The sequence below is a fragment of the Chaetura pelagica genome, unplaced genomic scaffold, assembly GCF_000747805.2.
Source record: "Chaetura pelagica isolate M959 unplaced genomic scaffold, ChaPel_1.0 scaffold123, whole genome shotgun sequence".
In the NCBI taxonomy this organism is placed as follows: Eukaryota; Metazoa; Chordata; class Aves; order Apodiformes; family Apodidae; genus Chaetura; species Chaetura pelagica.
This window is the reverse complement of record NW_009953295.1, coordinates 10,968,286-10,985,120: the sequence shown is the minus strand read 5'-3', so window position 1 is coordinate 10,985,120 and position 16,835 is coordinate 10,968,286. Positions and strand designations below refer to the sequence as shown.

Below are 16,835 nucleotides of genomic sequence, written 5' to 3'. Positions count from 1 at the left end.
AAAGAGTTTTTAATTTTTCTTTTGTGGAGTGTATTATTCTTAGTAGTTTTTCCAACTGCCCAAAGTAAACTCTTATGAAAAATAAAGGGTATTAGAGAAACACAGTTGTGAAATTAAATATTTTAATGGAAGAGAAATAGGTCCCAATTTTTATTTTTTTTTACAAAGAGATTTTCAGGTTCTTCTCTTTATAACAATTGTCAGCACACACAAGTCAACATTGTTGACCGATCTGATTAAAACCACCTGCTTGCAAGTAGGTCTTTGGTAAATAGTTTTGCTGATTTAGGAAAGATGGTTTGAAAGAACAGATCAAAAGCACAGATTGTAAATTATGTGGAAAAGAGATGTCTTTTCTGTGTACTTATGAACACATGATTTGAAGTTTCCGTGCTTCCCATCTCCCAAATGCTCTCAGAGACAAGGAGCAACATCTCTTATTCAGCATTAATGCTTGTGATGTTTTCTTTTTCCAAGAGAAATCAAATGCTAAAGTAGGCCCTGACATGCTATAGGAGAGGAAATGAGTCTCAGATACCACGTTTTGCATTTATTTATTTGTAATTTTCAAGGTACACTGGCATCTTCTGAAGGACTGGACAGTCTGACCCTCCCATGAAACAGAGAGGTCTTGGGCTGTACTTGCGGATCCCAGGATTGCTTTGTGTTTAATCCAGTCTGTTAAATGCAAAGTGCATAGTAGTTTCCTGGAGTAGGACCAAATACCAAAATGTCCTGGAAGATGCATCATCATGCTGCAAAGCTGTAATCTCTAAGTCTCTGTGAATCTCTCACTCCTTCCTTCCACCAGCAAGATAGGATGGTGAGTCTCCTGATGCCTGCTTGGGCCCTGGCTCTATCTCCTGAAAGATGGGGGGTAGATTTGAACCTTCACAGGCTGAGGGAGACTGATCGCCCAGATCCTTCACATTCTGTGGATGTGTGTAATGGAAGCATGAATTTGTTATAGCAAAGTGGGCAATAACAGAAATCCTACTTCTTTGCCTGATAGATTTAAAGTGAAAAGAGCCATGAAAGATTTTTCAGGAGGGTTAGAATTTTTGCTGTTTGCTTGAAGCCCACCTTCTTGTAAGGCTACAGAGACAGCTTTAGCAGAGGAACCCCTGGTTCCTCCACCCCTGCAAGGCTGATGGGGAAGATAACTGCAAAGCAGTCTGGTTAAGGTGGCTCTGTTTTGCAGGACCCAACCCCTGCATACTTAGAGACCTTCAGTGGAAGAGGGTGAGCCAGGGTGAGCTCAGGTTGTCTGCAGGGTTACTTGCCAGTTAAACAAAGATGAAAGGGGCTGAGCCCACACACTTAGATCTGGGCAGTTGAATTCAGCCTAGATTTGTAAGATGTAGCTTTAACTGTTGATTTAGCCTTCATCTGGGGTTCACTGATGAAGGCACTGGAGGTTCTCATTGGGCACTGGATTGCAGGCCCTTATGTCAATGCAAATCCTCAGAAAAGCTTCTCTTAAAGCAAAAGGAAGCATCCAGCTATATGCTGTTTTGAATCAAAGCACAATGCACTCCATAGCATCCTTTTAAAGCAGTGGTTATTGTTTTATATTTTACCTTCCATGTAATTTAATTTTTTCCTGTGGTCACTATTCAGATAGAGTACATGGCTATAAATATGCATATTTGTTATTGATCTGAGTGTAATAGGAAAGAAAATGTAATGTAAAACCATTTTGACATAACCGTTGAGTAATTCTTTCAGCCTTTGTCTGATCAGCTGGCACACAGGCTAGTAGGGGTTATTATTTTGTATGACATGCAGAACTATAATTTACTCTAATGATGGTATATTTTCATACTCTTGGTGAAAAGAATGTATGTGTACATAAAGCAGAAAGAAGGAAACCCCATTTTAATGAAAAGTGCATGTAATATTTCTAGGTGGATGGATCTGAATATATGTAAAAATGAGTGTGAATACATGAAGCAAATACTTCAAATTGCTGAATAAAATATTCCCAGATTCTTAGGTTCCTTTCACATAATTTTTAGTTCTCAAAATAATCCTGTGAAAGTGCTGCTTTTATCTTTTCTGTGCAATGATGAACTTTTATGTTGGAAAGTATTGAAAGTACTCAGATAGTAAAGCTTAGATTTTTGTTTTGTTTGGCAGTACACTTCTGTTTAGAATTCTTTTAATCTATTCATTTCCTGCTTTTATATTCATCTGATAGTTGAAGGTTCTATGAAGGATATTTTTTTGTATATTAACTTATTAAGCCGATAATGCCCAGAAGTGTGAGATTTACTTCCCTTTTTGCTTTTTTTTTACGTCGTAAGATAGAATCTTGTTTGAGCGGTAAATTTGTATTTGCCTTTCTTGAGGTTTTTTTTTCAGGGGGAGGGTGGAGAAAATAAGAAACAATTTATATGGTAGATCTAAAGTTTCATTAAAATTGCTTATGCCCTGTCCCAGGCATTTTAAGTGGGCCATCTGTCTAAACATCTCTGCATTTTTTTCTGATCATTTCCTCGACTTATTCATGAGCCATGGGAGGGCTCCTTTGTAGTCTCCATGTAGCTGGTTCAGTCTACCCCCACTGAATACATCTATGTGCTTGCATAACATATCTTTTCACAGTGCTGGAAATTCTCTGAACTTGGTTCAGATGAATGGCCCACTTTCTGAAGGTCTTTTTTTCTCCCCCTGCAAAGATTTGTATGCAGAAACTGACCTTGGTGGCTACAGAATCCAGCACATTATTCTTGATCATTTTACAGGCCACCTGCTGTGAAAGTTATGATGAAGGATTTCTTAATGATTCTTTCACCATTAACATTGTTTTAAGTCAATATTTCACTTTTATTTAACTGCTGAATAGGTAATTGCACAATTGAAAAACAGCTTTATGGAGTGTCATATAATGTGGTTTTCAAACACTTATAACCTTTCATAATGAGAGAATTTGTTATGATCGTTTGGGATTTCTCTATGTTTACGTAAAGGATTACGGAGCAAAAACATCACAAGTAAAGAGAATTTGTAAGTTTTTATGCCCCAGTGTTAGAACTCACATTTTGAGCTGTAAGTAAAAAATTCTATACTCAATTTCCTGACCCTTTAGGAGCTGGTGACATTCATCATAGCTCATTACATCATCAACAGTGATTGGGAGGGGCGTTTATGTGCTACGAACTGCAGAAAATTGTAGTTTTATTGAGTTCCTTTCATTTGATTGGTTGACGACAATCAAAATGGCCGGGCCAGGCCAGAGTTATTGCTTGACTTGCCTTTGTGAATGTATGTCTGCTTTCTTTCCATATTTGTTTTTGACTAGGATAATGATTTAACTCTGTTTTCCGTGAGCACACTAAGTGTGTGTTTCGAGCTAGTTGTCTGTTTTCCTTCCTGAAAACTTGCAAGGAAAGTAGGAGCGGTAACTGCTGCATTATTATAAAGTATCCTCCTCCATCCCTGTCGTGGCAGTTGGGGTAAAAGGGACATGTGTGATGTATGAAATAAATTATGGGACCATGACATCATCTGTAGGTGAACAAACAAGTAAATAGGCAGGCAAACACTGCTGTTCTTCTTGCGCCTTTTACGTCTTTTTATAACTTCAGTGCTTTAGAGCAAGGCCTTTATGACTTAGAGCTAGGCTGTCACCATATTCTGTCTGCACCCCTGTTGCTTGTGATACTTCCTTTTAGAAGGCACTGTGGAGTAGAGAGGTTCTGAACTTCCCAGCTCTGTATGGAAGGGGCACGTAACACCCTTCTCTACCCTCCTGTTGCTGAGGCCCGGGTGCTGCCTCTGCTCTCTCCTTGTCTTTGTGTGTAATGCTCCTGGCAAGGGCCAGCAGTGCACAGCACTCTGCAGCCCTGCTTTCCCCTTCACCTGCAGCTCACCTCACTGCTAAACTTGTTTTTCTTCCTGCAGGCAGTGGTCTTTATATGTAAGGAAAGTAATATTTTTTTTTGGTGATATGTCTCTTGCAAAAGTGGGAGATGAAATGGAGGGTGTGTTGAACCCTGTGAAAGACACATTGTGTGGATTCTGATTCTAGAGTTGGAGGGAAAGTGCCTTACGTTTTTTGTGTGTTTTATGATGGTAAAAGTGATGTTATTTTTTCTTTTAGTATTTTTTTTTTCCCCTGTAAATAGAATAAGTCAGATTTCAGCCCAGAATGTAGAATTTTAAAAGTTATACTTTTTTGAAAACAAACAGAAGTTTGGGGAGTTTTCCATGAACTAGTAGAAAGTATATTCACAAGTCCAGATGTTTTCCCTTTGGAGAACTTAGAAGAGTTCTCAGCTAAGGAAGCAACCTTGGCCAAGAACAAAGAGATTATTTCCCATGCATTGGGACTTCTCAGACATTAAAAAGAAACCCAAACAAACCACAAAACAAACCAACAATAAAGAACCCCACCAAAAAGCCTCTTTCTTAGCCTGGTAGAAACTTCGGCATTTCTACAGCAGTTCACAGACTTGAACAACTTCCTTTCTATATCCTAGGAACTTGGAGTTTGTTCTTTACTTTTGGACTTCGTGATTCTTATTAATCCTCCTGCCCCCTCTGAATTCTGTCACAATGGAGTCTAGTACAAGATATTTGAAAGGAATTTGATTTAATGAAGAAAAAGTAGGATTCTCATGAGCTACTGTATCTGTCTTAGTAAGTAACTGTAACTGTAGGTTACAGTTAAAAAGCCACAGGCATTTTATTAGCAAAGCTGCCCCTATGCAAATGAATCTAGCTATTCCAGGAGGGAAGCACAACTTGCCACATACTTGGTATTAGATGCAGCTCTGGACCTTGCCCTGCTGACCACCAGTGTTGCAGAGAGAGGAATGATACGCCTGTGAGGCTGTTTGAAACCCAGGCAAAGCAGTGATCATAGCCATGCCTTTCAAGAGGCATACATCCTGTTTGGAGATACACTTGACAAAGCTCAGCAAGACAGGACTGAACAAAAATAATCCCTGCTGGAGAACAAGACTGTCTTTCCTTTGATGGACCGCAGCCAGATTAATGAGGTCACTTCCAGTCAAATGCAATATGGAGCAGGGCCGTGCCAGCAGGTTTATAGGGAGTCTCATACCACCAGTGAAGCAGGTCTACTAAGCTGTGTTTGAGATGCGGCCTTACCTCTTCTACAAGAAATACGAAGTTGCTGTAAAACACTAAAGCCTGCTGGTTGTGGCAGTGGAGTACCATGGAGAATTCACCCAGGCTCTGCCAAACCCTTGCTACGTTTGTCCTTACTGATGCTCTGATACCAGGAAGTGCAATGAAAACATCTCTTGCCTTGCTGCCTGCTACCTGTGCAGGAAATTCCTGTTCCTCCTCTTCAGGAACTCCTGTGTCTGACACGTTTCCTGTCAGCCAGTCTAAATGTTTTGGTGACATACAGGAATTTCAGGATGAGGTGCTAAGAAATGTCATTGCACCCAGTAAACCATAGGTATTTCCTCAGTTTTGTTGTTTTGACAATTGTTGCTGTATATTAAATGTGAAAGGTAACAGTTGCCATCATTAGTATGAGAGCAGGTTATTTTTCATGAACGTCGTGGGTAGTCATAGCTAGAGGTGAGCTAAGATGATTGGTGAAATCCGGTGTAGGCCTTACCAGGCTCAGATCCAGAAGTAACTTGATAAATGTCTAGCTAATTTATTTAGTGTTTTCATTTCCTCTCTTCAGGCACATTGCAGGGCACAATTTATGGAAACTTACTGCCTAATTAGGTACCTGAACTTGTATTTGCTTAGATTTCAGGTTTTTTTAAAAACCCAAACTTCTTAAAAATAATTGTTGAAATCCTTAGCAAGTCAGTGTGTTATCCTTGGCTTATGCAAATAACATCTCCTCCTGTGGCCTCTGGAAGCCTTACAGGAGTATCTCCCTATTGATTCCTTAACACAGAAAGATGTCTTTCCAAGTTTGAAGATTGAAGGCTGCAGAAAAATGGTGTAGTAAGCTCTATAATGTACAACAGATGAACATTATAGCAGAAATTATCCGTAGGAAAAGTGATAAACTTAGGAAATCTGTAGATTTCTTACAGAGAATCTAAATATGTGTAGAAGTCAATGTGGAAGAAAAGCTATATCAAAATAATGTGTCTTTGTTTTAACAGAGTTTAAACTCTACCTTTGTATCTTCTCTTTAAGCCATATGGTGCTTGCTGATGCTAGTATATGACAAGCACTGATTAGAAAAGTTGTAGAATACTTTTGGATACCAGTTGTTGTAAAAACGTGGGAGAGACTTTAGAAGTTAGGATAAGGAAACTGAAGTTGAATATGCATTTAAATAAAATAGCTGAGAATAATTTTTCACTCTGAACTTCCACGAATGGAGACTCAAGTCTCATTCCTTTGCTCTCAGGTGTTCTTTAAGCTGAAGTTGAAAAGATTCAAGTTCCTTGTGTTACCTATTGCAGCCATGAAATGCTGCAGAAATAGGTATAATCCTGCATGTGGTTGTGATTTTATATATATAGATATAATTATTTTTCAGCTTGCTTGAAGGACTCTATGGATGACATACTCTAAAATGTATATTCATTATAAAATTGCTTGTATTACTTGTTTGGCTGAATCTTTTGTGTATAGTAGGCCTTTAATTAAGTTTTTCTGAGAATGAGATGAAAGAAATAGTGTTTATATTTAGCCCTTAAAAAGGCTGTTTCAGCTATCACTGTTTGCTGTTCTCCTGCCAACCCACTTTCTCATCTGCTTTTCATCCTATTTGAGCTAATTCTGCAGCAAGCACTGACTGTATTCAAGAGCTTCCTATAACTTTATCAGCGTACACAGTGTGTCAAGGCAAATCTAGAAAGAAAGTAGGGCTATTTTCTCCTTATATGCCCGTTGACAGAAAACTATTTATTTATTTATTTATTTCCCCCCAAGTATGCTCTCCAGCTGTGTCTATAGATCAACTATATTTTATATCCTTCATGACCATCCTATGAAGCAAGCATTTCTGGTTAAAATGGGAGAAGCATGAAATCTCTGTTAAAAATTCTCCTTCTGTCTGTTTCTTTTTTCAGAATTCCAATTGCTCAATCAAAAAGAAGGAGCTGGGAACTCTCTGTGCGTCTAGGAGATGGAATTTACCCAGTTGCAGTTTCAAAAGATTGCTCATCATTTTCTGTAAGTTCTGCTCATTTTCTAAGAAATTCGATATGTTGAGTCAATATATATTATCCTTACGCCTACTGAAATTCTCTGTCTGGTCGGTGACCAAACATAGATGTTTGTTTTTGCTTTCGTGGGCACTGCTGTGAATTACAAAGCAATTGCAAAACTGTCTGTGTTACTTAAATAGTGGTAGTGCACAAAGTTTGTTCTCTGCTCGTGCCTGTGAAACATTTCTGTATTTTGTTTCTGAATCAACAACTGTATTTAGTGTCTTGTTTAGAAGTAAGGTCTTATGCTCCATTGTAGATATATATGAAAGCAAGAAAATGATGTGCAATGTCAACAGAACTTACATTATCTTAAGTTAGTATTTAAAAAACCCACAAATCAAACAAACAAGCAAGTTCAGTGCATAATAATACTGGCATTATTAAACACCTCAGTGGTAAAACTCTGTGTGGTCATAGTAAAATGCCAGTGTTTCAAGATGTGCCTAAGTCACTTCAGATGAATGTGTAGAATAGAATCATAGAATGCATGGTTTGGAAGGGACCTGTAAAGGTCATCTAGTCCAACCCCCCTGCAGTAAGCAGGAACCTCTTTAACTGGATCAGGTTACTCGGAGCCCCATCAAGCCTGACCTTGAATGTCTCCAGGGATGGAGCCTCTACCACCTCTCTGGGCAACCTGTTCCAGTGTTTCACCACCCTCATAGTAAAGAACTTCTTCCCAATGTCTAATCTAAGTATACCCTGCTCCAGTTTAAGACCTTTTCCCCTTGTCCTATCACTACATAAACAGTCCCTCCCCAGCTTTCCCGTAGGCCCCCTTCAGATACTGGAAGGCTGCTATAAGGTCTCCCTGAAGCCCTCTCTTCTCCAGGATGAACTCCCAGCCTGTCTTTGTAAGGCTGTTGCTCCAGCTCTCTGATCATTTTTATTGCCTTCCTCTGGACCTGCTGCAACAGCTCCATGCTCTTCTTGTTCTGAGGGCACCAGAACTGTACACAGTATTCCAGGTGAGGTCTCACCAGAGCAGAGCAGAGGGGCAGAATCACCTCCCTGGCCCTGCTGGCTACACTTCTTTTGATGCAGCCCAGGATGTGATTGGCCCTCTGGGCTCCGGCACACACTGGTGGCTTGTGTTGAGCTTTTTGTCCACCAGTGCTCCCAAGTCCCTTTACGCAGAGGAAAAATGGTTGCTTAGTGTACAAACTATTGTTTTTACAGATACTCTAAGATAATGACTTAAGCACTTGATGTTGTCAGCATAAAAGGTAGAACGATAGGCCATGGCAAGGGTAGAACAGTAGTGCTGTGTTCAGTAGTTCAGCTGTTCAGCAGAATAAAGCCAAGATGCAAGCTGGTTGGAGTATTGAGAAGGTAAATTTATAGAGCTCTAATTTTTTATGTCATGTTGATCACACCTATGTTGCTTCCAAAATCATGAGATTTCTTGTGAAAAAGGATATTAGTATTTCATTTAATGAAGGCAGATACATGAGTATCATCTCAGTGATTCACTTTTGCTTTACCGTACTGAAATGTCAGTGTAAAAGACGTGATTTTCAGTTGAAACTGGTTATCTTTTTTATATGGTTATTTTCATTTACGGGAATTGAGGTAATGAAAACCTAGCTGCTTTTCTAAAATTATTTTTGTTGGCCTAATTGTTGTACCTAATATATAATGTTGCTTCATGGCAGTGACACTCATCCTACTTGTGGAATGGTGCTTTAGGAGTGAAGGCGATGTCTGCATTCAGCTTTTTACTGAATTAAATTTATATCGTGGCCCTCACAGGCATCCTGTGAACTTGGATGCAACTTATTGCTCAAACAAAAAAAAAATTAAAAATCTCTGCCAGATTTCAGCCTAATTCAAAGTTGGACTGGCACTTTTTTGTGTGACAGAGATGGCCCTTCCCAGGAGTAGTCATTGCCCCCAGCCTCTCTACTGTTTTGTTCCAGCATCGCTATCTGTGAGGAGGGTACAGGGTGGCTGCTGGTTGCTGTGGGTGTTGGATAGGCCCTTTCTGCTGTGAGCTCAGAAACCTAATTCCCATAACTGGACCTCCCCAAACTAGGAGCTTTGTTTAGCACAGCTAATTACACAGGCATGTATTTGGGTGCGTATGTGCACAGGTATTTTTTGAGAGATTTACTTCAGTTCCATTTAGTTACCTGGGCACTCGCTTGTACTTGCTTACGTATTTCGATACTTTCCTCAGACTGAGAAAAGTTTACAGATGGAGGAGGCCAAAGCATCATTTTATGCTTTTGTCTCTGTGATTGTGAAGGTATCACCACACAAGCTCATATATGGAGAGTCCTAGATTCTACTTGCAGCTTAGGCAGCTGAGTTGTAAAGGGCTGTGTTTCTCCAGGAAGCATGAACGCTGAGAAAAGGAGTTGAATATAATGCTATTGCTGCTGGTTTGTTATTTTAACAAGAAAATCATTCCGATACACTGCAGTCCAAGCCTGTCTCAGAGTTTAAATGGAACTGCTAAACAGTTCTTACATCTTGCAGCAGTATGAGCGTTAAAGCTCAGTTTAGCAAAGCATGTATGGAGTTTGATTTCGAGTACTTCAGTACCAAATAACAAATGCAGAGGCTCCTGCTTGTATCCTTGCATCCCTGCAGAATGCTTCTGCTGTTACCTTCCACTGTGAGATAGAGTTGCAGGAGCACCCCTGGGGAGCTGAGCAACCAGCAGTGTAATGGGTGAAGGGGTGCATCAGCAACAGGGAGGAACTAGGGGTGCCAGGTAAGACAGGATGGGTACCCTGAAAGTTTGGTCAGAGGGACTGGTGACAGAAGCTTTTGCATTCCGATTCTACCCTAACCAAGCCTGTGTACCTAGAGAGAGAGATAATTACGTATTTATTTGTATCTGGAAAGTTTCTTAGCTGGTGAAACAAAACACAGTAGGTGGATTTCACTGTGGCCAGAGGCCTATCTCACTTAAACTGTGAGGTATAGTGTATTAAAATTAAGTCCTGAGCTGGGGCTTCAGTAAAAATATTTTTTTGAATACCAGGGTTGCTTAGAGTTACAGTTATTTTTCATTGTTACTGGATAAATAGCAGGGGACATGTTATTCTTTATTAATAATTTTCTTTTTGCTGGGGTTCTTCTGTGATTGTTCCGCAGACAAGAGAATATAGTAAATAGAGCACAGTCAAAAAACCTTCTGAATTATTATTCAGAGCTTTACAATGGAAAAACAATTGCCTTAAAACTTCAAAGAAGAAAAGTCAAAGACCAGGAACAAGAAATCTTGTTTCTGATCAGGAGATACAACATACCATCAGAAAAAAAAAAATAATGGGGAAATTCAAAGTTTGCTTTATTGACTTTTCTGTCAGAAACACAAGCCTTACTTTTTGAACTTCTGCATTCACTTTTTGTTATTAAGTTTGTGTGACATGGGCTCCTTACTTTGTGAGTTGTGTCCCCTTGTGGCTTGTGACAAAGACAGCTGGATCTGTGGTGCAGTAAGAAGGCCCAGTGGGAGGGCCACCTTCACATTCCCCCTCCCGCCACAAACTGTGCGTTGCAGCCGCAGTGTTCGCATCCTGGTTTATTTTGTTTATCACTGGGACTCTTCCAACAGTCATTCCTTTCTTTTTTAGTTAACTCTTCTACTCTGGCCAGCCGGAACCTCACCACCTCTCAGTGTGCAGTGCTTTGCTCTCTGCCCAGAGAGTGTGAGCAGCAGGTTTCTCCATGGCTGCTGCTGTTCACAAGCAGATCGTTCGTCAGCATCTTGGTCTGTGGGTCATCTGTGGTTTTCTTCCTTTATCACAAGAATCTTAATCTGTTGTGCAGTGTTAACTGCTCTTTGCTGCTCTTTGTTTTTCAGGAATTTGAGTTTTGTAATCATCTGGTTTTAACCACTGTATTTGTAACAGGGGTCCTCCTCAATGCAAGCTGAATTCGGGCCACTGTAGAGTCCTTGCTTCCCTGAACTGAAGGACTTGAAAGATGAGTGGTCAAGTGTGAGCAGTACTGTTTGCCTGAAGCAGTGCAAACAGAAATACTAGTTTTCTTGTTTCCAGTAGAGGTGAAGCATAATTTGATATTTTTTTTCTTTTAAAATAGAAGTACCTCTGTTGTTATATATGCTAATGCTTCAGTTTGTGTAAAATTAGCGTACTAGAATTTTCAGTATCAGACAGTTGTTTCTGGTGATACTCTATCAACATAACAACAAACACTTTTGCAATTAAAAGATTCTAAATGACCTGACCTGAGAATTAAAACTTAGCAACTTTAACTTGCCAACTAAATTAATGTTATTTTTAATTTTAAAGCTAACTGCTTGTCATATATATCAATTTAGTACTTTGGAGGACACATGGTCAGATTCTGGACTTTGATTTGTATTCTTAGGCTTAAAAAATATCCTCTCATCAATGGAGTTAAAGATCTTACAGTCAAGATTACTGCAAAAATAGATTTTGAAGGAAGATACCCTTCTTTACATGAGACTAATGTGAAACAGCAACAAACAGCCCGGAAACGTCCTGTCACCAAACTCTGGATTCTTTTGTTTAGTTAATTTCAGACAGGAATCTTTTTCATCTTGCTGTTTCTGATTTCCAGTCTGGCTATGAAATGTGTTTAATTTATTATTTTGTTGATACAAAGTCTCAGTCCACTTTTGCTGATGAAGGTTTGATCCTGTTCTTTCTTTAAAAGCTTGAGTGTTCTGCAGAGTACTAAAGAGTGGGAGAGACAAAAGCAAATGGGAACCTACCTGTATAGAGCAAACGTGGTAGCTATGTGGTTTCCCTGCGCTGTACTAAACTGGCCCTTCAAAGCCGGGTGTTATCTACCAAGGTTGCTCTGGATTCATGTGATGGTGCCTTTGTTGCCTCTTTGCAGACTTCCACTCCTGGCTGCTCACTGGTGATGTGGAGTCCCTTTGCTAATGGTGTGCTGAATGGGAGCTGCCCTCCACATGGTGAGCAGCCCCTTAGCCACCAGGGTGTGTTAGGACATGTTGTCATGGACAGCCATGAACTGACCTTCTCCAACATGGGTAGATATCATCTAGGCAATACACTTAAAATGTATAATAAAAATACTAGCAAAGAATGTAAGTGGCCTAAGCAAAGGATAAGAGAAATGCATTGTAGCAGGTATCCAATAATGATGTTCAGTTTATTGGATCCACTGTATACTTGTCATTTAACAAAAGAATGAAAAATAGTAATTATCTGATTGTAATGCAGTCTCTTCACTGCTAATAACCCATTTCCCTTACTTCCATATTCTTCAGTTTTATTTTTCAGTTACGAATGACACTTGAATTAGACAACTGAAGAACAATTCATATCTTTGGGGTGGAGGAAGTTGTAGAAAAGGGATGGGTCATCTTTATTTTTATCTACACCTGTTTTCACAAAAGCAGTGGATGAATCAAAGACTTAAATAATAGATACCAGCGATAAACAATTACACTTTAAAAGATAGTCACTTTTCTTTTTCTTTGAGATTTGTTGAGGAATTTGCAGTTGCATTTTCTGCAATAAACTGCATTATTGAAAACTTATTTGGCATAATCCATTTTTTATTCTTTGGTACAGTATAGGAATCCTCTGTCTTGACAATTCTTTATCACCGATTTGTGTGATTTCTCTGCAAGTAATTGTTGTTATTCTCCTTTGTCATGTTTGAAAACAGCCCTTTCTGTTAGGGTTCTTCATCTCTGTGGTAGATGCATACCTTCCCAGAACACTTTAGCCTCATCTTCTCATCTATTCAGTTGACAAAGAATTCCCAGATGTTTTCAGTTATAAAGTAGCTTCTTATCATTGAAGTTGTGGTGAATGAAAGTTGTTTATTTATTTTTTTAAAAAAGCTTAAGGTGAAATAGTTCAGAAGTTACTTTGAGCAAATGGAAATTTGATACATTTCCAGAGGGACCTGTATAGGTCAAATGCTGAATACGAGGAGTAGAGAAGGCTTAATTACTTGTTTCAGATTGCTGCTAGAATGGGCTACCATTTTCACACAATATTGGAACCCTTCCTAAATTAGAATTTAAGAACATTTAAATATAGTACAGATACAAAATCTCTATGAAGAATTAATGAAACTTGTTCAGCCCAGTGAGAAATTGATTAATGACTGTTTTTAGCAATTTTTAAGGAAAAGCAATGTTTTTTTCCCTTTTTGTGAGAAGTGATTATTTTATTATTATATTATTATATATTATTTATTATATTAGATTTATTAGTGTAGGTGGAAAATTGGCCCATGTACCTCTTCATACTTGCAAGAGAAAACCTATTGTATACTAAGTAAATAAGAGCATAAAAATACAAATCGAAGGCATTACTGTCATAGTTATTTGCATACATCCTGTATGATCAGCTTAGAGTAGATAAGTAGTTATCTATATGCTTTAATTTAGTGAATTCGTGTATCTAGCTATGGTAAGGCTTCAACTTCAAATTAAAATATAACCAACATTTAATTAGGAGAAGTCTGCTGTGTTAGGTTTCTGTACATTTTATGACTGAAGGGTAATTAGATTTTAAAATTGTTTCGGAAAGTATTTTCTTTGTTTTGTAAATTCTTTTCAGAGGGAGGAAAAATGCTTCAGAGGAAGTATCACCCCAAAATCAAACTAAATGCAGCTCAAGTATGGAAAGCATCAAGGGTAAAAAGGAATAGTATAATGTAAAATCAAAGCAACAACATAGAAAATTGTTGTAAGTCAACTTAGTCCACATTTAGTTCCTTAAATGCAAATGGATCATAATTCAGTGTGTATGAAATTCTGTTTTTCCAGCAGTCTGTGTTGTCATGGTTTGACTCAGAATCTGCAATTAAACCAATGACAATAATGCTCTCAATCCCTTCCCCCTCCCACCCAGGTAGGGAGAGGAGAGAGACACTTTCCGGATTGAAAACTAAACTAGACAGCTTTAATTAAATAGTGATGATAAAAGAGAATATGTACAAATATATACAAGTATGTGCAGGAATGTGCAAAACCCCTGTCACCTCTCTTCTCACCCCCAGCATCTCCTATGGCATCTCCTGAGCTGTGAGCAGTTCGGAAATGTCCTGGAGGTGCTGGAGAGGGAGGGCAGAGCAGACAGGAGCTGAGGGGAGAGTGTAGGTATGACTCTTCTGCTCCTTTAGTATCCGGAGCAGTGGATTCAAGAAGAAGAGCAAAGTGTCCTTGGTCTCTCAGCAGTAACTATAAACACTGAGTGTTATCAGTCCACTAGCTGGAAAACTTGCTGTGCTACTTAAAACAGAGTTCACTGAAGAAAAAAAAAAAATCAGTAAAAAGAAAATTGGCTTCATCTGGGCTAAACCAGGACACATGTAGAAGAATAATATTGTCTAGCCCTATCAATATGAGATTAATAATATTCTTAAGAGAGTCAATAAAATACTGGAATTATTATTACTAGTATTTTATGTACCTGGTATGCTTCAGGTGCATAATAATATGTTGGTCATATGAGAGAAGTATGAAGGCTGTGTTAAGAGGGATGAAATGCTAATACCTGTAGGATTTAAAACTGTAAGAGAAGTAACCAGTAGAGATACAAATTAACATATATCCCTAGGAGCAGCAAATGGAGATTTTCTGGTTATTCTAGTTCTAAGTACATATTTTTATATATTGGAATGTTATATATATTGTTATATCTATGGAATAAAATATACTGTTATTCCAGAGTCCTATGTTAGTTTGAGTGAAGGGAAAGTACATGTATAAAGGCACAAGTGGAAGGGTCAGGTCAGTTAGATAATCCTTACAGCTCTAAGCAGAAAACTTCTGCCATTTCTAAATGGTTTATATTTTACTTGCAGAGTAGCACACAGATTCTCCATTGCAGAACCTGTGCAGCTGTGCAAACAAAACTGTTAATCACCAAGTTCTACAGTTTGTATGCCTATAGCATCTATTGTACTAGAGGCTGTGCACCTACTTTTACTCTCCTAATTCAGGTTCAATTCCAGATTATTTTCTTTTTGTAAGACTTGGCATTCTGTATAATTGCATTTTAATGTGATTTGCATAAGCTAGTCCTGTGGAGAGATCAGAAGCCACTATTTCCACCCTTGCAAAGCATTTCCATTATTGTGGGGCTATAGTAGTGCTCCTACTTGTTGACTGACTCTGTGGCTTTGCCGATCCTGAATTCCTTTCTGTACAGTGACATATTTACTGGAAGGGTAGAGGCTGCCCCATCCTATCCTGATGAGATGGGGACAGTTTCTCCTGGGAGTCAAGCACTGTGCGTGTGAACCCTTCAATCTGAAGAGAGCATTGATCCCCGTGTTCTGACTCTGTGGGCAAGTGCTTTAATTGCTACATCTCTGTGGCTGCTGACATTGTGTTTTTTAAATGAAAGTGGCCTTGGCCTCAGTATCTTGTTGTGAACTCAGTGTTTCTGGCATACATTTCTACTCTGCTGCATTGAGGCTCTCAGAGAATTTAGATGCTGGGACACATTAGATGAGATAGAAGTAAAAATGCTTTGCTAAATATTGAGTATGCTCTTATAATATTTAAATGTACTTCTACTAAGTGTGTCTGTGTGCTAAGCAAAAAGAGAAGCAGAGTGCATCTGGTTTTTAAATACCATGCCAGTTTAACAGCAAGTACATGTAAGGGACTGGTACAATTAGTGCACGTTTGCTTTGTGAAGAGAGATCATTGATGTGGGTTTGTATCTCCCAGATTAGTTTATTCACACTGATTCATAAGCATATAGAGAAAATACCCACAGGGCTGAGAACTAAAAATGACATGAATAATAATGAATTAATAGTGTACTTTTACATAGACTCTCCCCTCTTTGTCAGTGCAGTGTAGTAGTTTGGTTTTAGTAGGTTTTGGAGATTCTAAGTCTGCTACAAAACTTACAGTAACACATGATCTAGCCCTGGTATGTAACCTACAAGAAATGTTTAAAAAGAAAACACAATTAAAGGTCTGACATGCTAAAAGGTGGAATATTTTAAAAGCAAGCATGGTCAGTTTGGATATTTATTTTCCATGAGTTAGAATCAAACTATTCTTTGGTGTTTTAAAGCATAGCTCATTGAAGTCAGAGAATGAGCTAGGTTTTACAATGATTCATTCTAAATTACCCAATAAAGAGTTTTAGCCACACAGGTGGCTTCATAGGATTGATTGCTGTGGTATGAAAATGGATGCTGTGTTCTGCCATGGGTCATGATTCAATGAATACCAAGGAATTCCAATGAACACTAAACTGAAATATAAATTCAATGTCTGTAACAGTACAGAGTAATAGCATACCATTTTCTTTATTCAGAAAGTCTTGTTTCTGGCATAAGAACATTTAGTGTGTCCTGCCACCCTTCCAGTCATTCTGTGATCTTTTGGTGTAAGATGGAAAACTCCTTGGGGCACGGGTGTTGTCTTCAGTTCATTTGTGTGCCATGCACACTTCAGATCCTGTACCACAATAGTCCTGTCATTATTTTCTAGTTTCTAAAAAAAAAATATGTATTTAAAAAAGAATGCTTACAGGAGCATCACTTGGATGTGTTTCTTTACCACTGATTTTACATCCAATACATCTGGAATGAAAAACCCTAACCCGCTTCTCCTTGCTCTCAAAAGCCCTTCTAGCTTCCCAACCCTCCTCCCCAAATTTTGTAGAATGAATAGATTAAAAAATGTTGTGAGCTCCTCCTGCTGGTTCAGCA

General features: G+C 38.7%; 1 protein-coding gene across 1 annotated transcript in view; it reads left to right on the top strand.

Moving 5' to 3' along the window:
• The window catches only part of PCCA (propionyl CoA carboxylase, alpha polypeptide), a 321,407-nt gene that overhangs the window by 204,712 nt on the left and 99,860 nt on the right, over positions 1-16,835 (top strand). Inside the window, exon 19 of the mRNA XM_009997976.1 lies at positions 7,026-7,128. Coding sequence (XP_009996278.1) covers positions 7,026-7,128 — 103 coding nt within the window. The remainder of the gene's footprint in view (positions 1-7,025; positions 7,129-16,835) is intronic.